Source organism: Penicillium expansum (genome assembly GCF_000769745.1).
Source record: "Penicillium expansum strain MD-8 chromosome Unknown contig70, whole genome shotgun sequence".
In the NCBI taxonomy this organism is placed as follows: Eukaryota; Fungi; Ascomycota; class Eurotiomycetes; order Eurotiales; family Aspergillaceae; genus Penicillium; species Penicillium expansum.
Window position 1 is genome coordinate 114,346 of NW_015971495.1, and position 25,408 is coordinate 139,753.

At 47.7% G+C, this 25,408-nt stretch overlaps 8 protein-coding genes across 8 annotated transcripts; 3 read left to right on the forward strand and 5 right to left on the reverse strand.

Moving 5' to 3' along the window:
- Window positions 1-1,132: 1,132 nt before the first annotated feature.
- On the forward strand, window positions 1,133-3,130 carry PEX2_026870 (uncharacterized protein; the record flags this gene model as incomplete). Its single annotated transcript, XM_016739962.1, has 1 exon — window positions 1,133-3,130. One exon carries the CDS (start codon window positions 1,133-1,135, stop codon window positions 3,128-3,130), a length of 1,998 nt encoding a protein of 665 aa, XP_016593609.1.
- Window positions 3,131-3,988: 858 nt separating this feature from the next.
- Window positions 3,989-5,990, reverse strand: PEX2_026880 (uncharacterized protein; the record flags this gene model as incomplete). The annotated part of the gene is made up of 2 exons (XM_016739963.1): window positions 3,989-4,980; window positions 5,036-5,990. The coding sequence occupies 2 exons, from the start codon at window positions 5,988-5,990 to the stop codon at window positions 3,989-3,991; spliced, it is 1,947 nt and encodes a 648-aa protein (XP_016593610.1).
- A 2,302-nt stretch (window positions 5,991-8,292) lies between these two features.
- PEX2_026890 (uncharacterized protein) lies at window positions 8,293-9,603 on the reverse strand (the record flags this gene model as incomplete). Its single annotated transcript, XM_016739964.1, has 1 exon — window positions 8,293-9,603. The coding sequence occupies one exon, from the start codon at window positions 9,601-9,603 to the stop codon at window positions 8,293-8,295; it is 1,311 nt and encodes a 436-aa protein (XP_016593611.1).
- A 539-nt stretch (window positions 9,604-10,142) lies between these two features.
- On the reverse strand, window positions 10,143-11,638 carry PEX2_026900 (uncharacterized protein; the record flags this gene model as incomplete). Its single annotated transcript, XM_016739965.1, has 3 exons — window positions 10,143-10,531; window positions 10,590-11,199; window positions 11,288-11,638. The coding sequence occupies 3 exons, from the start codon at window positions 11,636-11,638 to the stop codon at window positions 10,143-10,145; spliced, it is 1,350 nt and encodes a 449-aa protein (XP_016593612.1).
- Window positions 11,639-12,331: 693 nt separating this feature from the next.
- On the reverse strand, window positions 12,332-13,537 carry PEX2_026910 (alpha/beta hydrolase; the record flags this gene model as incomplete). Its single annotated transcript, XM_016739966.1, has 1 exon — window positions 12,332-13,537. One exon carries the CDS (start codon window positions 13,535-13,537, stop codon window positions 12,332-12,334), a length of 1,206 nt encoding a protein of 401 aa, XP_016593613.1.
- Window positions 13,538-19,914: 6,377 nt separating this feature from the next.
- Window positions 19,915-21,056, forward strand: PEX2_026920 (putative alkaline lipase; the record flags this gene model as incomplete). The annotated part of the gene is made up of 6 exons (XM_016739967.1): window positions 19,915-20,005; window positions 20,064-20,191; window positions 20,241-20,304; window positions 20,358-20,728; window positions 20,785-20,829; window positions 20,898-21,056. The coding sequence occupies 6 exons, from the start codon at window positions 19,915-19,917 to the stop codon at window positions 21,054-21,056; spliced, it is 858 nt and encodes a 285-aa protein (XP_016593614.1).
- Window positions 21,057-21,837: 781 nt separating this feature from the next.
- On the forward strand, window positions 21,838-22,795 carry PEX2_026930 (BTB/POZ domain-containing protein; the record flags this gene model as incomplete). Its single annotated transcript, XM_016739968.1, has 3 exons — window positions 21,838-21,962; window positions 22,054-22,209; window positions 22,261-22,795. The coding sequence occupies 3 exons, from the start codon at window positions 21,838-21,840 to the stop codon at window positions 22,793-22,795; spliced, it is 816 nt and encodes a 271-aa protein (XP_016593615.1).
- Window positions 22,796-23,585: 790 nt separating this feature from the next.
- PEX2_026940 (Major facilitator superfamily domain, general substrate transporter) lies at window positions 23,586-25,384 on the reverse strand (the record flags this gene model as incomplete). The annotated part of the gene is made up of 6 exons (XM_016739969.1): window positions 23,586-23,855; window positions 23,924-24,256; window positions 24,327-24,590; window positions 24,662-24,917; window positions 24,981-25,199; window positions 25,260-25,384. 6 exons carry the CDS (start codon window positions 25,382-25,384, stop codon window positions 23,586-23,588), a joined length of 1,467 nt encoding a protein of 488 aa, XP_016593616.1.
- Between the last annotated feature and the right edge of the window lie 24 nt (window positions 25,385-25,408).

A 25,408-nucleotide genomic window follows, 5' to 3' on the forward strand; every position in this document is an offset into this window, starting at 1 on the left:
CGAATGAGATTTTTAGCGCCGCATGGGGAATACTACGCTGTACCCCCTTGGAGGTGCTGGAGTCTAGACAATTATATTGATTTGTTCAAGGTCTTAATATTATTAATCTATTTACCTCAATGTCACTATGCATATGCGATTCAGTGCACGAGAACCGTCTGCGCCCAGGCTGAATTTTTGATTTCTTGGCCATATGCAGTGCTCGTCCGATGCCAAGACTGGTGTGGACTTCCTATTATGTCTAGCTACTCCGGACCCTATATTTAATCAGGGGCAATACAACATATGTCCCCCCTCAATAATTTATACAAAACATGTGGTTAAAAGGTCAAACATAGGGCGTTCAATAGTCCTGATCAGAACCTCTTGCTATACGGAGTACGGAGGACTTCCGTAGACCTCCGTAGATAACCAGTCACTACATGACTGTATCTACGGTAAAGTGCGAGCCGATAGCAACTCAATGGTGTTATTTTTAGTCATATTCAATTCTACTTGTTGTAGCCACTGGATCCCTAGCTTCGTATACTTGTATCAGGCCATTAACTATCCGGTTGGTAGAACATCATTGTAAATGTCTACAGAGTACTCCGTACGGAGTAGCGGGCTTCAGGGAAAAGGTGGCGTTTACTTCCATTTAGTACCCAAGCCTAGATAGTCAAAGACTCATAGGCTTCTTTAACTGATACTCATGTACACCACAGGTTGTATGTAACTCAACCATGGAAGATGTTGTAAAAGTACAACCTTCCTTTCAAAATTGAGCATATCTGCCTTGAAATATGATAGCCTGGTCGGCAGAGATACTGTTGATTAACTGGATTCTCCGTGATAGACTAAAGATTATCCCCTAGCTGTGTGGGAAAATCCTTGACAAACCCATGCGACACCTTCGAATATATAACTTGACCTCTTACACTAAAGACTTTATATCCCAAATTCCACCATGGGATGCTTACTTGAAAGTCCAACTAGAAATCAGAAGCAATGTTCATCACAGATGTTCCTTGCAATGAAATAAATATACATGATGCGTCAACTAGCGGTGAACAGCATGAACCTCGAACTGAGCCGCACGTTCTAGTCCCACTTCACTCCCCCGCAACAACCTTTCAAAGTATATACATTAAACATGGAAGACGCCCTCCGCCCAAGCAAAGAAGCCTTTGAATACACACTCCGCGCGAGCTATCAGCTGTGGTCAACCCATTTCAACACTAGTGATACCCGCCTGCCGTTGGAGTGCATCGACCTCAAATCCCTTCTCAAAGACACGCCTGCGTTTCTCGGCGACGGGTTGATTCCCGCAGACAAAGCATTATCATTTGCTTGTGCTAAAAGCCGAGGTGATCTTGAAATAAAGGGACAGGTGAGATGGCGGACATCCAGAGCTGGTGCGGATTGCATTACCCCGCCTAAGGTCATACCTTTGAGGCTTCCGCTAGGTGTTGCAGAAGCCCAAGAGGTAGAGCTCTCCAGGAATGTGGCCCTGTCAGAGTGGCCCGGTGTGTGTGGTATTACTGGCTATGATGAGGGTAACCACATCGCCGTTTTGTTCTTAGCTTGGGCATACATCTTATCTGCGAAATGGGCAGAATTGCTCGATCGCTCTGAGACGCATCAATGTTCAATGAAGTACTCGTCTAAAATCTGCCAAGAGCCCGAGGAGTTAGCTCAAGCGGAGGCGATAGAGGTTGATTTACCTCCAGAGGCAAGCGAAGCCGAGATCGTCTGGTGGAACGCTGTACTCTCTGGAACACCAGCATGGGAAATCTCGGTGGAATACGAGGCTGAAGAATTCGTGTCGCCATGGTCCGTTTCATTGGGCGGGGCAATATCAATGCGAGTGAAACCAGAAATCCATCCCCAGTTGACAACTTACAGCCCTCCGTCATCAACAACAGCCTTCAAATACCTCACCCGCTTTTGCAACCACCACCGTATCTACGCACAATGCACAGCAGCACTATCAGCATCATTTTTCACGCGCGACATCTTCATCCGTGACCTACCGACTCTCCCAATCGCAAGATCCTCCAAGAACCCCGAGCACCACTCAACCCCGAGAAGCCCCCAATCCATCTCCGCTCTAATCTCCGAACACGAAAAACTCCTCCCATACTACATGACCCTAAGCAGCACGCAGTGGTTCACAACGCTACCAGCAATAAAAAGCACATTCTTCAACCCAGACATACCCTGCAATCTCGTCAGCGCGTGGATGAACCCAGCCTTCGCAATAATAGACCCAATTATGAAAGAAAACAACATCCCACGTCTTCTCAACGGCCTTTCAGCACACCAGCCACGCGTAGCCAGTCTCTGGCTCGGGGCTGCGATCATGGGGATTAGTAGCATATACTTGAGACACTGCATGCAGGGGATGGCACCTTCACTTCAAGCCGAGGCGTGGATGGGGATAACAACTACGTTTGTCACACAGCCACCCGGTATCTACGATAAAGATGCAGAATCTGTCCAGCGCGAGGATGAGTGTAGGCTGCTTTTTCTTGCGACGCCCACCGATGGAGGCTATAACCATGGGTATGTGACTGTCTGGCCGTGGAAACCATTTGGTAGTACTAAGGTATGTGATACGGATATCCTGCTTCGAGATCATTTGTGTTGTGGATGTCATGTTTTGGAATATGAGGGTTGGGATTGGGAGCTTGGGGATGGGTCGAGGATTGAGGACACGGGGGTAGAGGCGCAGTTTGCCTCGTTGCTTTCAAGTTCCCATTATACGTCTGCGTCTGCGTCTGCGTCTGCGTCTGCGTCTGCGTCTGCGCCTGCCTCTATGTGTGCCTCTTGTCCGGAACGAGTGGTTACTTCTGTGGATCTCCCCGCTCTACCGAAGGATTGTGAGTATGATCTGTACTCAGATCAGAGATCAAGTAATCCTACTCGGGGCATATTTTGCTGGCTTCGGTCAGATGGGTTTCCGGCAAATGAAAAGGGAATATATCAGCACTCATGGGTTGTGATTGCAAAAGGCTGGGATAAGGAGGTAGATGAACATGAGTCTGATGATTCTACGGCTGGTGCTCTAACTGAAAGAGTTGAGAATTGGCTCGGTGGGATCCATGATGTCGAGGTGATAGTCGCGGCTGAAACTGAGGACTGTCGGTAATACCGCGCAGATCGAGGTTCTAGATCCATGAATAATGCAGGGCTTCATGAGACTCTCGCCTTCTTAGGCTCGGCTCTCCAAATTTGTGATCGTAGACGAACTCACCTTCGGTGCCAGTGGTGGATGTAGTAGCTTCATTAGTCTTGACATCAAAGACTACTTAGGACAGAAAGGGGAATGTTATGGGATAGAGATGATGAAGCCAATTGCGGACCTTGGGAGATCTACTGGAATAAGGTTTAGGTGGGTCCGGGGATGGTGGGGGTTGGATATCATGAGGTCAGAGCTTCACGATTACATGAATGAGACTTAAATAATTAATGATTACCAGTGAGAGAGTGTGATAGTTTCGAATGTTTTTGATATTGGTAAAGGTAAATGTAAACAGCAACTTAATCAGCCATCACTCGTTAAAAAGCAAACCCGCAAGTTTTCAACTCCAGAAATCCAAAGGTATCCCCAGCCCCCGCGACAGGCGAGGGAGAAAAATGGCCAATCAATAGATATGACATGATGATGAAAAGAAAAAGAAAAAATAGAATAAACGACTGGAAAGATAATCAAATATCAAAATGGATCGCTTTTGGGTTCTGAGAACCAACATCGATCTTTCGCAAGCTAACGCAACATGCTCTAACTCAATCATTAGAAGTGTAGACTCGTCTCCACGACACGTTGGTGGCAAGATGCAATACGACAATAGCGAAGAGCCTGTGTGCTCAACGCGGTGTCGACAGGGTCAAAGGCACAAGACTCTAATATCGAGTCTGCCAGCGACTAGAAACAGATAGAATAAATTGTGGCCGTGGTTATCATATGATCTTGGTGGAAATCCAAAAGTCGTGCAATCGTGAAACCTCAGAGAGGTGCTGGGATGGGGAGCTGAGAGCGACGTTGCTGAGCATCCATCAGCTTGCGTCGCACAGCCTCGCCACCTGCAATGCTGCTGGATTTGCGCTTGCGGGTGGGAGTGCGCTGGTCGTTGTTCTTGGCGTGCCGGAAGACACTGGCAGGGCGCGCGGGAGAGTTTGCGGGCATGAACTCGCGGTGCTGGGGGAGGCGGAGGAGCGCCTGGTAGCGGTTGTGGTTGCGACGGAAGGCGGTGACAATACCTTTGTCTAGGTGATTGAGGAAGCGCTCTTCGCTGTTTGCTGGCTGCGGCTCGGACTTGCGGCTGGGGGTAGGCGTGCCCATGGACTTGCCAAATGTAGCGGCCATCGGGGAGACCATGGCATCGTCATCAAACTGCTTATCCATGTCCTCATCTTCATCGGAGGATCCATTGCCAAAGTCAATGAAGTCATCGACGTTGAGAGCAGACTCTGGGTCATCTTCTTCGTCTTCTTCGAACGAGCTGTCGATGGTGAAGTCCTGAGAAGGGTAGAATGCCTCAGGGGGTCCCATGACCTGGCCTCCCGGGGTGAGATCGTTGCCGAGGGCGGTCATCATGAGGTTGGCACTCGAAGCCAGCATTGGGCTGAAATCAATCTGATTGGGTGAGGCGAGTGCATCCGTATCGCTCTCATCAACCAAGTGAAGTGTAGTCTGGCGAGGGCTGGTGTTGGCAGTTCCAGGCATACTGTTGGCAGCGGAGTCTAGCCAGTCGTGGCGAGAAGAGGCATACGCGGGAATGATGACGAGATGCTTGCCAGTGCAGTCGACCAAGGCTACTGGCTTGTGGGGATCTGCTACGAAGGTTCCCATGATAGGCCCGCGGCGGCGGGGGATACAGTCACTCTTCTCATCCACAGGGGCCAAAGAGTCGGACGAATCCCGGCGAAGAAGGGATCGAGGGTGGGTGATGGTTGCTGGTGGGGGGAGATCCTCGTCTGTGGTGTCACCATCGTCGCCTTTTCAAACAGGTTAGCAAAACCGAAATGCAATACGAATGACCAAGTATCATACTCTCGTAACCACTCAAACTGCCCTCGGAGGATCCTTCAGACTCGACATGGTAGATGCTTCCATGGCCGTAGTCGGCGTCGCCGAACATTTCTTCCGATTGCCGGCGGGTATTTCTCTGGTAATTTTCGTTGTCGTTTTCGATCATACGACGCAACTGTGGGTCCAAGCTGTCTTGCTGCAAGAAATCACCGGGTATGTCGTCGTCACTGTGGGAATCACTATCAGAGGACGAATCGGATCGCTCCTCGAAGTGAACTCGGCGGGCGACTGGTGTCTCAGCGGCTTCGCTAGTCACCTGAGGCTCTCCAAAGGTGTCCATAGCACTGTAAAGATGTTCCTCATCAAAAAACGATGCAGCTGGTAGGAACATGTGATCGTCGAAGGAGTTGATAGCCCACCCATCATCAGCAAATCCAGAGCTGGGCAAAGGCCGGTGGGTTTTCTCAGACTCCACGATTATCATTTCTTCCATCTTCTCGACGTCTTGGTCTTCATCTTCAGCATCTGTGATGTAATCTACACCGGCATACACATCATCTGAGCTATCATCTGAGTCATTGCCGTCATTGTCGTCACTGCTGTCACTGCTGTCTTGCAGGACACGTCTTCTCTTGTTGATTGTAGGTTGGCGCCCCGCCTTATTGTCTCGGCGACGACCATAAGACGGGGCCCGAACTGCTGGTTCTTGCTCGTCGTCTGCATCTTCTTCTGAATCATCTGCCTCGTCACTCAGATCGTCGAGGGACGAGACTGAAGAAACACTTGAGACCGATGATGATGACGCTCTCCGTTTCCTATCGGATGGCTGAGCATTGGATAACTTTCGAGACTGATTGGCCTTCGGTGACATTTCGAGGTTCCGCATGATGTTGGACTCGGGGGTTGAGGGGCGGGGGTGGGCGTTTTTGGCGGAGCTCTTAGGGGCCCGCTTGGAAGAGTATGCACTCTGAGGCATTTTGTAAAAGACACGTATAGATGAATAGGGGTTATTCTGTCGGAGTGGACTTCTTTGGTCCTTGCTTGTTGTTCAAATGATCCGGTCCGTTCCAGGAGGATCCAATGATGGGATGAAGGAAGAGGGGTAGATCTTCCTTGAGTGGGAGGATGTTTGTAGTAAGGTTCAAAGCGGTGATCCGTTTTAAGGGGATGAGTCGAAGAGAGGTGGGACGGAGTGGAGGAGATCGGAGAAGCGGAGTGGAGGGGAGGAGTCCAAAGTGGTTTTTTTTTTCGTAGCCACGAAAGCACCCGCAGTCCGTTGCGGACGCTGTAGTGCTCCTTCTGGGAGTTTGCTAGGGGGCAATTCCAACGCCTGTATATGAGGCGTCGAAAGAGAAACAAATATCGTCAAGTAGAATTGAAGATCGGAGCTGCAGGACTGGGGAGCCGGCAGGGACAGGCTCCCCAGCGAGGCATTTACAGCTCAACGAAGGCCATTTGGCTGAATTCTTGACGATATGTAGTGGGTATGTAGTGAGTTTATTGAGAGGGGTTTCAATAAGTTCAGGGAAATCGGAAGTAGATCAGTTGGAAGTGCTATGAGAAAGGGAAGAAGAAGAGAAGGACGGTCGTTTTTTTCCCCCAAGTGGGGGACAGTTCTGATTGGCTGCAGAACACGACCGCCCATTCGTTGGCGCCGCTCACCGACTCTTTCGCGCCAATCAGCGATCGCCGAAAGTTGCAACGGGAAAGTCATGAATTCGATATCCACCTACCCATTTACTTAAATTAGGTGGTTGCATTGAGATTATATTGGTATTGGGCTCTATTGCTGCTGATGGTATGCACTACTTGCATATCTTCAATTCACTGCTATTTGGGCTGTCGAGGAATATATCCCGGCAGAGTCAAGTCCGAACAACAACAAACCCAAAAAAACGTCATTAAAGATCCTCGGCGCAACCCTCCCCGGCAAAATCTTTATCGCAAACTATTCCAGTCAAGCTTGCAAACTACAGACTCAAGTTTCGACTCATTGCTGACACAAACTGCACATCGGAACAGCAGTCTGCACTACAACATGGACGTTAAACTAGAATATACACGGTGCAGGGGCTGACCCGTGCACGTAGGCATGCACGATGATGATTCATCCTCGGATCGGGAATTTTTTCGATGACACATCTTTGAGATGAATCATATTGTTTGGACCTCACAATGACCCAAATTTTCACCAAGGCCATGGGCTAATTGGTTCGAGCCATAGATCCGGCCACTTTCACTTTTGGAGTGGCAAAGCGCTCTACTCTATTCCGACCGGCTTGGCAAATTTTGCCCGTGTCCCGGCAACCTGCAGGTCTTTTTTTTTTTTTTACTTTTGCCCCCCAATCGACTAACTAACTGCCTAACTGGCCTAAAATTAGAGGCGGTAAAAGGACAGCATGGCTTAAGGCTGGGCGCGTCTAACATGCATGAGATGGATCTATTTCTCTCTTATCTTTTCCTATCGGCGAGGGGACAACACTATAGTTTATAGTTGGTCAACTTGCAACGTAGGTCCCTATATTCAACTCCGTGCGATATACTTCGTACAACATTACGGATCAAGAATAATAGAGGCAAATGTAGAACGGATGATCTTTCCGATTGTCTCTCTTTCTGAGTACATTCTTGCCCCTGCCACCTGATGTTCAGAAGCATGCAAGATCATCTCTCTGCCCCGCAGTGGCTGCGATGGAAAAATTTCTACTTCCCTCCAATGCCAATCAGACTGTTTAGGGGGAAACAATAATATCCCCAGCGTTAGCATCTTTTCAATTGAGGCGGATCATTCACTGTTCGGATGTCAATTCTCCACTTGGCCACTTCGATGGTCTTCTAGCCTGGGAGCCTTCCCCACTTCTACATTTTTTTCCCATACAGTACGTACAATTTACGTGATTCTAGTGTCAAGACTCAGATTCCGACACAGTATGGGTAGAACAAAGTCCCTACAGTGGCGTCTAGGTAATGACCATGGATAATGGAGTAATTCGACATGACAACCCATACCCGAAGGAATTCATTGTGGGGACCACGAGCTCATCAATAGGTCCATATATTTAAATGTCTACCCCTCAAAAGGGGGGGTTATTTTTCTTATTTTGGCCCCATAGTATGTAAAAAAAATGATAAGATGATACGGCTGCGCATACAGAGTATAACACCATTCCAATACGAAATTGAAGTGATCTGCTAGATTATATACGCTAATCGACCCCCGCATCGCTGATCACTAACAGCGCCATTTTGCATAAAACACACGCTCAGCAATCATCAAATTAAGAACAAGGCCAAAGAGACACAAAATGACTCGGGATCACTCTGTGACTTCCAATTGAAGTAGCAAAGAACACACCAGCATCTGCACATCTTTTGTGCAACTCCTCTAGTTTGCGCATAGTCTCCAACGAACTCTGATGGACCTCTGAAGGTCCATAACCCTCAAGCCCCAAGGATGTAAGGCGCGGCAGACAATTCGAATCCAGCAAGCGTCCGATTTGATCGACGGCCCATTCGAGCAGCTCGTTGTGGCAGTGACACAGATACAAAGTCTCAAGAGACGGCGGCAATAGTGCCACGATTTCTTGCGTGGGCTCAAAGTCGTCGTTGAGCTTGGCAAGCATTGATAGAGAAATATGTAAATATTTCATCGTATTGAAATCAGCAAACGATCCCATCCATCCGTCGTCGTCTTCCGGAGGCTCGTATGATTCGCCACAGAGCCAGAACGCCTCTAGCGATGACTTGTGAAGGGATATCGATTCTCGAAGAGGAGCAGATACAAGATCCGGTCCCTCTGAAATCATTTCTCCGCCAACATTCAACCGGAATGTCTTGAGAGCTTTGCAAGATTCAATCCACACACCGAATCCACACTCAGTATTGGTCATGTCGAGATCAATATCTGTGACCCCAGAGAAGGGTGTGATGCGGGGTTCTCCCCCTTCACGATCGGAGTCGACGATATATGATCCTCCAATCCTGCGCATCGCCGGGAATTTGAAGAACGGCTCCATGCAGCTTGCAGGGATGGAATTTTCCGTATCATACCATTCTGCGAAAGCTTCAGTGAGGCGAGGAAATGTTGTGACATTCTCTTTGGCAGCCTTCAAGAACATTTTCTCGACGTATTCTGTCCCATACGGGTAGCATATGCTGATTTGCCTTAAGCCTTTCAGCTGAGGGATGAGCAAACCTAACCAAGCATCGGTGTTTCCGCGCCGCAGTTGATCGTTCGGTTGATTGGACCAACAGGTACCTGCGACAAGTCCGCGAATAAGTTCCCCATCATACTCGAATTCACAGTCGATGTCTCCATTGTCATCCTCGGTGTCCCAACTCTCCAAGCGTAAAGCTCGCACGGCGCTGGCCAACTCCGGACGTCGCGCGATTGCGTTGAAAAATTGACTGACTTGGCCAACTGTATGATTGCTAACGTCACCAAGAATAACCTGGGAGTAGAGAGTTGGTAGCAGAACTGTGTACAGTCGACGACATGACAGAACTAGGGAATGGCGATCACGCTGGTGATCTAGGCTTTCCGCAATGAGGCAGAGAGTCTCCTCTGGGAGATTAAGAAGTCTGATCATGGTGCAACTAATGAGGTCTTTTGCGAACGTAAAGAGATGGTTTGTTTCATTCAGGTTCGGCGAGGAAGTTGCCGTATCTGCCCAAGGACGCTAGGAATCACGAGGTGGGGGCGATAATTCTCTACAACACTTGATAGAAGGCCCAACCACGGCCAAAATATATACCTATAATGAGAGAATATGGTTGTTGGTGTTATCACCGGAGCAGTGAGCACTAAGAACCAACAGAAAGGAATGCGGGATATTTGACCGAAGAGGAAACGAGTGGAGACCGCCAAGAGGAACTATCAAAAGGAAAGCGGTTAACTACATGAAATCCGAGGTTTGTTTTCCGGAAGACCGACCGACATTAATTAAATTACAATAACATAAATCCAAGTCTTAGATGGGCAAATCCCGGAGTGAGAGGTTTCATTTAGAATCCCTTGATTCTGGGTCGCCCACTCAAATCGAGGGTTCCTTGGTTGATTGAATCAATAACCATGGTTCCATACATTGAAACAAGATTGAGCTGGACATAACTGACAAAAAAAGGGAGATCAAGTGCCAGGATAAGGAGCGACAGTATTAGGCACAGGCTCTGTCTTGGACCGACCAAACATAGACAAACGTGATTTCGACCGGGTAGGGACTACCGCTGGCCGGGTACTTTGTTGAGTACTTTGTTGGCTTTCACTCTCCACTTCGGCGGGTACAGCAGATTCAACAGGAGCGGCGCGGGCCTCCTCTACCTTTCTAACGCCTTCACGTATTTCATCAGGCGTAGCGCCCGGTGGTGCGGTTGTCGTCAAAGTTTCAGTAGGGCGAATTAGACCCTCGGAGGTATCTTGGTTGAGCTTGGTGATCTCTTCTTCCGTCACCAGACGCTCATTCTCCAAACGGACTTCCCTTCCACGCTTGTGGCAGTACCACAAGACAAACAAGAGGACTGGAGATCGCCATAGTCAGAAAACATACTCATGCACTTGGTGTGGCGCTTTACTTACTAAATAATGCCAAAGACCAGAGCACATTCATGCCCATAACAGCAGGGAACCGAGCTCGCAGGAATGTCATGATGGATCGCAACATTCCTACAAGAGCAGCTGGCTTCGACACAAGTTCCTTTAAACTTGGGATGTTGACTCCCATCTTCTCTGCAGCTGCAGCGGCCTTGCCCACGTTCTCCATGTTGACACCACTCTTGCTGGCGCGGTCGGCAGCAACCGCTAGCATCTCTGGAGCTAAAGTCTCGGTCCAACGCTCGGGAAGTTTCTCGATCAACTTTTGCATGGGGCCAGGCAGCTTCGTATATGTTTCTTGTAGCTGGCGATTGCCGTTGGTGAGAAGCATCTCCAGGTCATGATAGGCAGTCGGGACTCCGTTGATCAGGTCCTTGAAAATGAGCTTGAACTTGCGTAAAAGCTCTTGTGTCTCCTCGCTAATTGAAAATACACGGTTGTTATCCGCCGCTAGGTTCAAGCGCTCAAGAATATCTGTCATGTCCTCAGCATCTTTATCTTTATCTGCGTCTTTCCCGTTTGTTGACGTATCCGATGTGGCTGGACGTGTCGGGGGTTCGGTCTGCGATTTGTTTGCATCGGGGGTATCTTTATCCTGTTTGTGTGAACTCGTGTTTTAGTACATGCTGAAGCTAGATGCAAAGATCCGAAAATGGACACTACTGGGTAAATAAATCACCCACCTTCTCTGTTTTCTTCCAAAATATGGCACTCCACCGTTTCTTCTTCTGTGGAGGCTTTGAGACTTCCGACTTTGGTGTTGCTGATCTTGTCAATGTTGCTTGAGAGTTCTTCCGTTCTTGTCTACCTTCTTCGCCAAGCTCCTTTGCTAACTCCTCCCCAGGCGAGATAGGTAGAGGGATGTTTTCGGCCTGTTCATTTATTGCAGGTTGCAGAGGCGCCCCAGCAGGGCTTTCGGCTGTAGCTTGTTCATTCGGCTCTGTTGTAATGGGCACAGATTCAGGCTGGGCAGTGACTTCGCGTAGGTAGGCTTCATCTTCCGCCGTCAGGACAGGTTTGGGAGCGCTGGTCATTTGCGATGAACGCCGTAGGTTCTTTATTTGGTTGAGATATTGCATGGCCATAGTCGAGATATTCAAGACACCAACGATGGAAATATGGGCTTCTTTCGTGTCCCTTGATGGGAAGTAAGACGATAATCAAAAGTAGGCCGAAACGAGACGGGCGCGTACTGAAGGTAAGGGGACGCGCGCGCTTTGAGTTTTAGTGATAGATCAACCTTCCCAAGCGCCTAGGTGATACGTCAGATGGAATGATTTGATGATCAGAAGATATCGCAGATCGCCAATTTGCACGCTAACACCAAGCTTTTGTTTCGCTCACATGCTCGCTCGAGCCTGTTCCTCGTGATGATATCACCGGTGGCTTGGCAACCCCGCATGTGCCACCGCATCACTAGCACCGCCACACTTGCCCCATCTATGGACTTGGCTCGAACATCCTCGAAAATCTTTTGAATTAAGACAAGAGCTTCATGTTCATTCGTTGCTTACGCTTTAGTTCTCCTTCCACTAGGAGATCTGCTTCGTGGAAGTTTCTCAATTGTGTGTATCTTTCGTTTAAAGTGGGATGCTGGTATATATATATTCACGAGTGCAACCCGCTAGTGTTTTATAGTAAATATTACCAAATGAAGACCACTCGTTTTTTTACAGCATGATCATGTTTTCCGTATCTATGCCTGTTCTATGATATACCGATTGAACTCAGGGCGTGAATGATGGATCTGCCGCCTCAAGAAATCGCATCACGGCCATTGTGACTACTGGGTACCCCATGATCACATCGTGCAATCCAGTTTTCAAAATTTCTTCGTGAATGACCCCATTCTCTGTTTTCCATTCCATCATAGACCCGGCAGCTCCCAGATCTGCTTTTGAGTCGAGCTTCTTTTGTTCAAGATCGTCGTAACTGATCCCCGCCGGCATTGAAGCATTGACCGCATGCCAAAACACAAGTTCAGAATGGTGCCATGGAATGTCATAGTCATCCTCGGCGTGGATTATCATAATTCGGTATTTTTCTCCGTTCAGCTCGTTAGCCCGGATATATTGCGCAATAGAATCCTTGCTCAGCCACTTGTCTCGAATAAATCGCTGAAGATATTTGAAGAGGAAAGGGAACCTTGCAACCGGCGACAAGATTGGAATGGTACCCGCGACTCGACAAGTTGAGACTAATGTCGCGACGTCCACAAACGGTGCAACTAGGACTGTGCCTGCGAAGACTACTGGTGGATTCTGTACAGCAAGATGCTTGGACACAGCGATGCTCACGGCCGTGCCCATGGATTGACCAAATATCAAAATTCGAGATGGAGGGACGCCTGCAATATTCATTGCCCAGTCCACCACGGCAAGGGCATCGATTGTGAGCCCGGTCTCAGATGGCATCCCAGTACTCTTGCCGAATCCTCGGTAATCAAATGTGAGAACATGAATTTTCCCAGGATTGCCCGCTGAGAGCGCACGATAATTTGGGACCCGGTAGCCCGAGGCGACGGTTCCCCCAGCGCCGTGCATATGAAGAATCAAACGAGCCTCGGGGTCCTCCCGCAATAATTGAAATGCCAGTCGAGACTTGATGTCGGATACAAAGCCTACTGGCTCTTTGATAAGAGGCATTTGGTGCTTGCGATATAATTCCACAGGAAGAATATGCCAAGCGTACAGCCATTCGCCGTCCGTCGTTCTAATGGAAAACGGAGTGACCTGGTTCCTCATGAACCCAAAGGTTTCGGGGACATTGAGGTCTTTGAACCATGTCATCTGAATCGTGTGTAGATAAACGACATGTGATTGGAATGTTGACGTTGTGAGTAACCCTAGCAGGATCGCATATAACCCAACCGCAACAGCGACTGGGATTGACACATATTTGAAGAACGAACCAGCTATATCACTAGCTGTCATGGCGAGTCGGGAAGCGATGGGGGTGATATTATTGCGACATGGCAATGGGGATGTCTTAAATTGACGGCTGGCGCCGCACACTAAATAGTAACATGCAGGCGCAATCCCATTGGAACATGCATGATGCGGGTGACATATTGCTTATTACTGAATTCATTCAAGTATAGTGGGGTTAAAAGCGAGATGTACCACTGTCCACACCAATAAGACCCGCCTTGTAACCGCCACTAAATTGGGGCGGTTTATTTTGCAAGGATTAGACCAACTACGTTAACACTAGCGGCTTAGTGGGTACCTTCCATGTTACTATGAGTGGTTTGTTCATGCTTATTATCCTAGTGGCGCCACAGGTAGCAAAGGTATGGGGATATGGATGCTGCCCACCTAATCATGAGATAAATCCATGACTTGGCGGCTGTTTAGATATACGAGAAAAGACTTCCTGGTCCACCAAGGAGGAAAAGACCTCTACTGGACTACCGAAGTGAATGACCTTCCCGTCATGCATAACAAGAATCAGGCCGTATTCATTTGCTGCCTCGATTGTCGTTTTATCAGGCAATTTCTCTTCGATCAAGCTTCGAACTCGTTGGTTATTTGCCATGTCAGTACTAGGGTCGATGACTAGCCTGGCTTGATCTTTGATATAATACTTCCCCGCTTGTCATTTCATTGAACGGAATGATACCACCTAACCGATGACTCGCTGCTAGAATGGTGCGAGCTAAAGAACACAACTGAGCCCCACCACTGGAGAAAGTTACATCATCTATTAGGCGGACAATTCCCTAGAACTCTCCACCTTTTCTTTGATCGTGCACCCAGCGGAAATATCCTATATTTTCTTGTCGCTACAGCCCCTATGTGAATCTAGTGCGTCTCTTAGAGTCTCCTAGTTCGGGCGGGGTGCTTTGTTCGAAGGCCTCGATTCTATAAATAGCCCCCAAAGAAACCTTTAGGGAGGCCCAGAAGTTGATAAGCCTGGTTAGAGTGCTGCCTAGCGTGGTGAGGTCCAGAAATGCAACACTGTTGGCTCCGATGGTTCTTTGGTTGCGGGTATCACGGTCATACCGGCTACAACCACAGAAAGACCGACCACGAGCAGATCCAATGTAAGTTGTAGCCAGCACTGGATTGTATAAAGCAAGTAGAAGTTGCGATCTGTCTAGGTCCTTGAGGAACCACTGTTGCCAAGTATCTTGCCAAACATGGGCACGAATAATCCTCAGGCCTGTACATGTCTCGAGGACCTTGGTATGGAGGCTTGCCTGGACTACAATTCCTGCTGATGCAGTTGTTTTGAAGTGCGGAGATAGAAGAACTGAATGAGGAAATGAATGAACATCACAGCTGATAGCACGGTGAGGGCATAGACTGCTGCTACGGAGAGTAGGATAACCTCAGTCATACACTCCCGTAGTTTCGTTCTGGTATTCAACATATGGATAGGTAGGTTCATATCGACCATCATTAGGTCTTGAGTGAACCGATTGAGCACTCCTGAGTCGGTGGTACTGGTGAAGTGGAATTTACAGTCCTGAGTAGTTGACGGTGAACCCCAAATCTAGATGCAGGGACAATTTTCATCATCATATGACTAAGGCAAAAGCTTGAAGAAAACAACAAGGGATGGTATAGACATAAAGCAAACATTGCTAACCCCAGCCAGATCGCCACCATGATGAGTGGTAGAACCTGCAACATAGTGTATAATCCTAGCTAGTAGCCGACAATATTAGAGCCTTTGTAGCTATCGACTCCGAAGGAATAATAGTATCGATACCATTGGCTGAAGTGAAGGTACGGGTGAGTCGCAGGAGACTAGATGCTTAGTTTAATTAATTTGGCGGACATTGTAAAGTATTGCCGCCCAGCAGTCTATCTCGAATATCATAGCGTATAATCATGGTTTGTTTCAATCACGGTAATGCCCAGTGACTGCAAAAGTCCACGTGGTCCGGAGAGGGAGTCAGCCCGTGTGTGACCGTCTTCTGGATAATAATATCTTCCGTGTGGTAGAGACTCGGTTCTTGGTGGCTTTCATACATCTCTGCTGTTGTGTTCCAGTTGAATTTTTGGATGAAAGTAGATAATGCGGTACTAGCTATACAGGAAAATCAGGACGTGTTGCCACACATGGATATTGATGTGGAAAAAAACAACATACCAAGCGCCATCTCTACGACCGCCAAGCTTGATGGCCCGTTTTGTTGCCATAAGAGCTACGTGGCCAACGCAGTCTCTAGTACTCCTGCTTAAAGCTCGTGTGGGAATGCTAGAATAGTGGAGATTCGTTGAGCATCGCTGTTCACCAGAGTCAGTGCTTTGACTCGTTCTCTTTGTCTTCTCGCAACTGAATCACTTTGTTGAAGACAATATCGATAAGCCCTCCACACATAAAAGTCACGGATTCGTAGTTCAAATGCAAATACCGGCCTCTCGAAATCTAAGATCGACTGTTAGATTAGAAAGTCATTTCAATTGTAGTTTGTAGAGCTCACATCACTTCCTTCATAGACAAGGAATGACGCACCGACGATGCCCTTGATTATTGGGAGCAGAGTCATCTCCTTGATAGCGTATCAGGTCGGTGGAGAGAAACGGCTGTACAAAGGGGAACCCAGTGAGATACAGCCCAGGGATTATTGGGATGAACGGGTACTGACCTGACACATAAGAGTTCGGTCAGGTAGACCGAAATACGAAACTGCATGTGTTAGTTAAACCTACGTGTTATCTATGAGATCTGTGAAAAGAACGATGACGCAAACACGAGTGTCTTGTAGATGTCTCTGAAAACTGAATATCTAACTGTGATGTACAGAGATTGCGATGGATCGGTCTTAGATCGGCCGTGGTCAGGGTGCGCTTGTAGCCGATCTGTAGAAGGCGATTAAGCCATAGGAATAGACCTCGAGACACGAAACTAGCTTTCTCCTCTCGAGACAGTTTTGTATCTTCTAGAACTCTCAAACGTCCACTCTCGAGTACCGCCATGGACAATTGCACCGGCAAGGTAGTAAGAGTCGCACCTACCACACTGTAATATGCTCCAAGAGGCCGGTATTTACGGGACATGGCAGACCTGAGTAGAGCTGTGAGGCATAGGTAGAAGGCTAGGAAGGACGATGAACGGTTGGACCAAGTATGGTCATATTGAGATAAAATGGTAATCCCACACGCGGCGGGCAAGGACAGCACGACAGCCGGAGCGGAAAGGGGTGCTGTAGCGCCTTGACTAGTTGCGATAAGAATGAGCCTGACGAGGCCTAGAATTGCAAAGGCCGAAACTACACCCTAGTCAAGTATGAGCCATATAATGGTCCCCGTCGAGCATGTACCGGTCGGCGAAGTAATATGCAGAGACGCGTGGCTGCACCCATCAACAGAAGTAAGGACGGGATCAAAGCGAAGAATAGCTCTTTAGAAAATAACGTGAAGTCGAAAGCTCTCCGACAGGGAAAAACGGCTTGACCGAAGACCTTGTCTGCAGCGAAAGAGCACATGAGACAAGATCAGACACCGCATTAGACACCGCATCTGCCGTGAAAGAATGAGGTGGAGATGTCTGACTTGTAAGTCTAAATGGGAAAAGGGTTCCCTGCAGCCTCTCACACCTTATGGTATGTTGTATACGACCGGATCAAACGGCCCAAATAGGATTAATTTAAGCCACCTTGTCCAAATAGGACTAGACGGGGGGCCGTTCCAATGTTCCAAGATTCTTATGTTCCAAGGTTCCAAGGCTCCAAAGTTCCAAGGATATGCCCAGGTGAGCCAAGGCTGGGAGTTTCCTGACCAGCTGATCTTTTGATATCCGTGCAATCAGCTATTGGCCATTCATGGTAGGATCAACCAGCTCCGTCGGTCGGCCGACAATCCTGCTTGGCTTGTCTACTTATATTATCACGCCAGCTCTTCAGTTAAGCTGAGCCTACTACCGGATTAGGGATTTTTTTTCTATAAAAAAAAAACAATACCTCATCTTGGCAGTTGTTTTACTCACTTTCGAGGGTTGTCGGATGCACCGGAAACCGAAGGCCAAGAGACGGGGTCTCAATACTATTGTCATCCGGTGTGTGCTAGATAGAGTTTTCGACGCGTTCGTTTCCCCATGTGCCCCACACAAACCCTGTACCTATGTGCATACAACATACGGAGTTAGGTAGTACGGAGTACATAATGTACTAATGTAAGGTACCATGCGACGCGTCTGCAGTATATCGGTGCCTGAAAAACCGAGACAGTGGTTCTCCAGTCACATGTATTTTAAATCCCGCTAGACAAAAGACTGCGCCATGGATTTCTGCTTTCGTTGATTGGGAATTACTAACCTTAAAACTAGATCATTAACTACTGTCCTAGCTCTTAGGTACATACGTTGGAATCGAATGTATCCATTTTAGCTCTGGCAACCATGCACTTTGTGCACTAGCAGAGAACAAATGGGCCAAGAATACCGAAGCGTGACCATCTGATCCATCTGATCAAACCCTCGTACAGGAACCCCGCTTCTGCATTGAGGGATGGCTGCATATTTTAATTAACTTAACATCCTGCATCTTCTACCTAATTTCTCCCCAAAACACGAGCCAACCTCGGTCCCCAGATGCCGAACTCTAAACTGTCAACTGATTCGCTTCAACATAAAATTTCACGCTCAAGAATACCACGCCAAGGTCCAAGAATAAAAGCTTCACCAAGAGGGAAACAAGAGGAAAATGCCCACGGGTAACGGGTAGGAAAAAGGCCCGGTTTCAGCTCGGGATCCCCGGTTACGGACGCCGATATCTCCTAACTAACACAGCCGGTATGATCCTTTCTAGTTCTGGTGGAATATAATGACGATCTTTCATCAATTTGCGTCGATCGGAGTTGAAGCTTTAATATATTCTGGAGTCGAAAGGCCAAGGCGGTTGAATCAAAGGCATGACCTCTGCCACGTTTCCCCGCAAATATTTTACTTCGTCTAGCCCATCTTGTAGCCGTTTCTGGCGCTAGCCTTGCCAAGTTCACGTTTGGTTGCTCATGTTTTTGCCCCACACAACGGTACGAGTACGAATTCTGTCACCGCGCTATATCCGCTATATCCATGGATAGTACCTTGCAGCTGAGACTTTGCCCCGCACGGTTTGTAATACGAGTACTCCATAGTTTCCATCCTCCTATCATATATCCCATACATGAAAAGCCACATTGCAAATTTTACATATTTTTCGGCTCCTATATCCTATTTTGCGTGGCTAACTCTTCTTACTCTTCTGGCTTTAATAATATCGAGGTTGGGGGGTAGGGGGATATCCAAAAAGAAATCTAAAAAAATTGCCAAGATCACATGCTATCACATGCTGAAGGATCGTTCTTTATGTCTTTGTTCTAAACCTTAGTTTGCTTATTCGCCTACCTCCACATATGTTGTGCAAATTTATATTATATGATAGTGTGACTAAGTGGGGCTTGTTTATAAGGTATACTTACCTTCGATTCTGTAAAGGTTATTCCCCCACTTCCTTTCCTTCTTTTCGTATGCCGAGTATTTTAAATTGACTTGCTCTCGGTTTAAAGACCTAGAATTTAATATGGACTAAAAAATACCACTTCACAGTACGGAGTATAATCGGCTAACTTCGTATTCATATTCTCCATACTTTGAATTTTTAGTGCTCGACGTATTTATACCATAACTCTTGATTTGATTATTACGACGACCTATTCGTTGCATTTATAGTTTGTTATATAGAAATGGGATCTTCAGGAGTTAATTTAGAGGTCTTGTGCGAGTGGGTAACGGGGAACCAGGCGGTCAAAATTTAATATGGTTATGTATTCCGTACTGTGGTCCCTTTTTTGTGCCTCGAGACATCAACATTGCCAAAATGGCTCACGGGTAACCATTGGCGATTTTGATTAGCCAACGAGGCTTTTGGGTGCACATCATGTCTCGGCGCCCTAGACCCATATCGTATGAAGATCAAGTGAGGCGTTGAAGCCTATAGCACGTAGTACTTGAACTTGCTGGAGCTATTGTCACCAGACGGGAAGTCCCGACAAATCCACGGGAATTCGCCGAATGGGTTCACTTGGACGGAGTACAACATACATTCCCATGCATGATGACTTCTTGGCTCCATCCTCTGCATTGCCTGTTTGGGATGTCATCCCCGACGCAACCCACCTGGCGCCACATTCAGTCTCCTTCTCTGCATATAGGGCGCAACTATATTGATAATAGCTGGGGATGTGCTTGAGGGGTATCTAAACGATTATTTAAAGAGCCAGACAGCCCGAGAAAGTCTGCCTTCGTTCATCCAAAGACAACGCTCCAACAGCCTTTCTCTCAAAGATCATTCTATAATATCCTCATACATAGTTTCAAGATGTTGTTCAACTACCAGTCTTTGCTCGTCGGAGTCTCCTTGATCTCCCAGGCTCTTTCTGCACCTGTTTTGGAGTCGAGGGCGGTTGCTGGTATGTTAATTCATCAGCCCATCTCTGTCCGGCTAGGTAGCTCTAACATTATCTCTAGCCAGCGCTGCTTTCCCTGATTTGCACCGCGCAGCAAAGCTTTCTTCTGCTGTCTACACCGGTTGCATCGGAAAGGCCTTCGATGTCACAATTACCAAGAGGATTTATGACCTCCTGACTGACACCAATGTAGGCGTGGTATTTGCTCTATACGTTGGCAAATGACTAATTTCAATAGGGCTTCGTTGGATACTCCACTGAGAAGAAGAAGATCTCGGTCATCATGAGGGGATCGACTACTAGTATGGAAATATCAGTTCATCTTAATACTGGCTCACCATGCTAACTAATCTAGTCGCCGACTTCATCAATGACATTGACATTGCTCTCATCACTCCCGAGCTCTCGGGAGTGACCTTCCCTGCCGATGTGAAGATCATGCGCGGTGTTCACAGACCCTGGTCCTCTGTACACGACACCATCATTGCTGAGGTCAAGTCGCTTGTTGAGAAGTACCCTGATTACACTTTGGAGGCGGTTGGACATTCCCTCGGTGGTGCCCTCACCTACATTGCCCACGTTGCACTGGCCCAGAACTTCCCGGGCAAGGAGCTCACTAGTAATGCACTCAATGCCTTCCCCATCGGCAACGAAGCGTGGGCCACCTTTGCTACTTCGCAGCCCGGTACCCTGAACCGTGGAAACAACGTTCTCGACGGTGTTCCCGTAAGCTATGGTTGAACTAGAGACGCTATATTACAGTGGCTAACCATACATCGCAGAACATGTACTCAAGCGCGCTCGTCAACTTCAAGCATTACGGAACCGTGAGTTATCCTATATCGAACTCCTTTCATACTAATGTTCAATCGCTTACGACCTTAATCATGCACAGGAATACTACAGCTCTGGCACCGCGGCTAGCACCGTGAAGTGCGACGGTCAGCGCGACAAGTCCTGCTCTGCTGGCAATGGAATGTACGCTGTCACTGTCGGTCACTTCGCAAGCTTCGGCGTTGTCATGCTTACTGCTGGCTGTGGCTACCTGAGCTAAATGCCAGAAGCCGATATAATGGAGGAATATTCGACCCGGATCGCTAATTACGGGGACAAAGCGATCTCGGATAATTAATATATCATCTAATGTCCTAATAGTTGCATAGTTTGTATACTTACTTGTTTATATTGGATGCTTGGTCATCCAACATGATCAGCTTCAATCAAATATATATCATTTGACGTCAACCCCACTCCATCACGGCCCGTTAAGAATATGGATACCTTTTAGTTAGTATCGCTCTCCGGAAATGCCATGTATATTTTCATAGGTTCGGATTTAGCGTATCTAGCCGGACTAGCATGACGTGAGATTTTAGCGCCAACATACATAGCCCTCGGGGTTCCCTAAGGGGTCAGCCACACGGAATTTCACCTGAGCCTGAGCCTCATTCAACAGGTGACTTCGTCTCTAGTCACATTTGATATCACCTGACCCCCACATTTAAACCCCTCTCTTCCTGCTTTCCTTTCTTCTTTCTTTTCTTTCCTTCCACGCCTGCCGGAGTCGATAAATATTCGCTAAGAGAGTCACTTCAGATTCTCGAATGCAAAGTCATCCCAGAATTACGTATTCCTCGTCTTTTAACTAAGCCTCGGGGGACGAATTCTGTGGGGAGCTTCCGAGACTCACATGCTACGTGTGCATGACCAGCAGCGTCAATTCGTCTATCTTTCGACCAACTCGTATCATTCATTCCAATAAATACAAGTTAATCTCCTCAATCGTTACCATATTCTACGGGCATATCTCAGTTATAGGGTTTATCTGTGCCGTTATGTTCAAGCGCTCTTTCGTATCTAAGGACCGTGCGGGTAAAACCGTCAAGGTCGCCAAGAAGAAGTACGACGAGCTGGTTAAGGAGAAGATGAAGCAGAAAGTGGAAAGTCCCTTAATGGGGAGGTGTGTTTTGCTTTTTTATATTATAAATTCGGACCTGCACTCCTCCATAAATATCTACCTTAATTCATGTGCTGATAATGTATCCCTATAGCCCACTTACCAGCCCAATCATCACTATGATTGTTGGCCGGGACCAGCGTCTCTTCGCCGCCCATGAAGATGTCCTATCCGTGTCACCGTTCTTCAACTCTGCTCTGAAGGAGCAGTTTTCCGAAGACGGCGCGAAACAACTGACCTTGCCTGACGAGTGAGACAATCCCACCCATTTCGATTGAGCAATAACTTATACTTGAGATAGAGAACCCGAGGTTCTGTCGTGTGTTCTCGAGTTTTTATACAAGGGCGACTACTACCCGCGCTTGTTGCGTGGAAAGCAAAGAAACTCTTGGTCACTTGAGAACGCCCAGGATCCGAATCAAACCGGTGGCCGCGGATCGAGCGAGCCAACAATGTTCCACCTGGGAGTGGGAGATCTCGTTCTCCGAGACACGACAGTGTACTGTGCTGCTGAGAAGTACGGCTTGGAAGAACTCAAGCGCCTTGCTCTCCGAAAGCAGGGTCTTCAGAGTGGAATTCCAGCCGACGTGATCTTGCGATCCGCTCGATATGCATATGACAACACACCCGAGTCTGATTCCCGACTGCGCGCTCATTATCTGGCTCTTATCATCCGCAGTCGCAAAACTTTTAAGAGCAGCGGAACCTTGCAGATGGAGATGGAGGAAGGGGGCAAGTTGTTCTTCGACCTGTTTGTGGCAATGTGCAACCACATGGATGATCTCTCGGAGCTGCGGTACGATTCAATTTCTCCTTCTCCTTCTCCCTCGCCCTAGCTCTCTGTGTATCCTTCTTTTACTGCTGACTGTCCTTTTCGATGCCGATCCCTGAGTGCTTACACTCGTGTCTACCAGCACCAAGCGTTCGCCGAGGTTCTTCTAAGCGGTTGTGACATTTCCGTATTGGATCGAGCGACTTAGATCTTGAAATTGAACAAGCGGGGAATGCATGTTTACACCAGAATGACACATTGACAACAAACTTGCATTGGTCTGCGTTTTTACAGCAACTTGACCTTCGCTTCTCTCGAGGTTGGCCGCCCTTTTGGTTCGAACAACCAACCTTATTTGCTTTTAATCGGATCCACGGCGTATCTTGACTTGCGTTCAACTACTCTACACTCCTTGGGATTGAGTTTTCTTTTGGCACAGTCTTATGTGATCTGCACTTAGCCTGCTGCTCTTGTTTGCGACAGTGGTCATGCCATTGACACTAATTTGGCAACGCGCCTATATGGTGATGAGAAATAGAAATGAAAAAAATTCGGCCACCTCAAACAGGCAACCCGTATAGATATTTACTACATTATAGCGATATTGCGTTTCCAATCAATGTAGTCCCCTGGTCATTGCAAGCTATTGAAATGGAGCCGAGTCACACATTATATCTCATGCCGTTAGCTCCAATGCAAACAGCCCAGGATTTATAAGGACTGCCTACCCTAGACTGGCCTAAATATACGGGCTACTATATAAAACTAGAGATGAAACAACATATGGAAGGTAAACAAAATTGATGTAGCTCGACATGACCCTGAGCTTGAGACCTCATGCTCCGATACCACTTCTAGTATACATATTGATATTCCAGCATCTCACCATCCGTGCGATCTGAAATGTACATTTCAGTGCTGTCAGTTTGCACGGGCGTCCCGGCCAACTTCTCGCTGCGTTGTGTGTTTTTCCAGATGAGATACACCCGCATTCCAATTATCAGGGCAAAACACACACCCAGGCAGACCAACATAGCCGCAAACCCTGAGGGGTAACTTGGGGCTTCGTCGGCGAAGAACAACTGAGGTCCAATAATATTTCCGACGCAGTACGCGATAAAGCACTGTGAGAGCAGAAGTATCTATTAGATAATCTGTTTCAATGGGCTTCTAGGGACGTATGAAGACTTACCATTGCATTGGCCGTGGTTTTCTTGGTGATACCCGCAACGTTGGCGACATTCAGAGAGAGCAGTAGTGGAAAATTAGCTGTATACGCGGAAAGAAGACAGTAGCCCGAGTACCGCGCCCAAATGTGCGAGTTGTCCACTTGGCGGATGACGACAGCGCCAACAAGAGCAATGACTATGCAGATAGCCATCCAAATGGTCCGGGTGTTGGGGAGATACGTGCTGCCAAGCGTAGAGGTAATGACGAAAAACCCTTGGAAACCCGTGACAATCATGCTCACTAGGAATGTCTTGTTAGTCGAGAATCCCATTCCTTTAATGACAATAGCTGCGAACTTTGGATAGAGATATGTTAGTGATATGGCCGTGATTGTTAGAGTATAAATATTAGATGACAAGACGTACATTTCCGATTCCTCCATTGGGAATATTAACACACAGCATGATCAGCACGGCCAGCCACACTTTTGGATCCGTGAGAGCTTCGAACATCTGTTCTTTCTTCCACTTTGTGTGCTTGACTCCCGTAACATCTTCTTTCACGCGGTTGACCGCGCCAACTCGATCAGTCTCCGAGAGGAACCAGGCATTGGAGGGGGTATCTGGAAGAAGGAAGAACAGACAAATGCCCCAGGCGACTGTGATGCCTCGAAAAACAAGGAATACAATCTGTGAGCTAATGTTAGCTTTGAAACTCAATTCCCGAGGTGGTCGGGAAGGGTGGGATGAGTCATATATACCCTCCACGCGGGGAAACTGTTGATATGCCCGAAAGCATACATCAGAGGGCCACTGAATAAGCCCGAAATAACATTCCCCAGAAACCACACGCCATGTCGGATTGGTTGCTCAGACCGTTTGTACCACATCGATGTAATGATGCTGAAGCCCGGAGCCACGGCAGCCTCTGTCAACCCCAAGAAGAAACGCGTGGCCATAAGACCAGCTGGATTCTGGGTCGCTCCCATACAGCATAGGACTATAGCCCAGAGGACACTAGCTGATTATCAGAATATGATCTCATCGTAGTGAACGACTAATTAAGGTAGCAACACCTACACAGAAAGAGCCATGAATTTGCCCACGGGAAATCGCACGATGAGAACCGCGATCGGTCCGGAGGCTGCTAGGTAGCCGAAGTTGAACAAACTAGATGCCCAGGAGTATTCCTGTCCTGAAAGGTGCAGGTCCTCCCGTAAACCTAAGATGGCGGCGTTGCTCATTGTGCTCTTATCCAAATACTGCAGCATATAGGATACTACCAATACAGGAAGGAGGCTAATGAATGAAACCATCAGAGTTAATAAATGAGGGAAAGAATGTTTGAATTGAACTGACAATGCATCGATTCTCCGTAGAAGGCGAGGTGACTCCTCAGTGGTGTTGGTTTGACAAGAGGTTATCTCTATATCAATGGGCTCTTTGGTAGAGGCATCTTCAGCGTTTTTCTTCGAGTCCAACATTGTTGTGAATCTTGGTATAGTGAG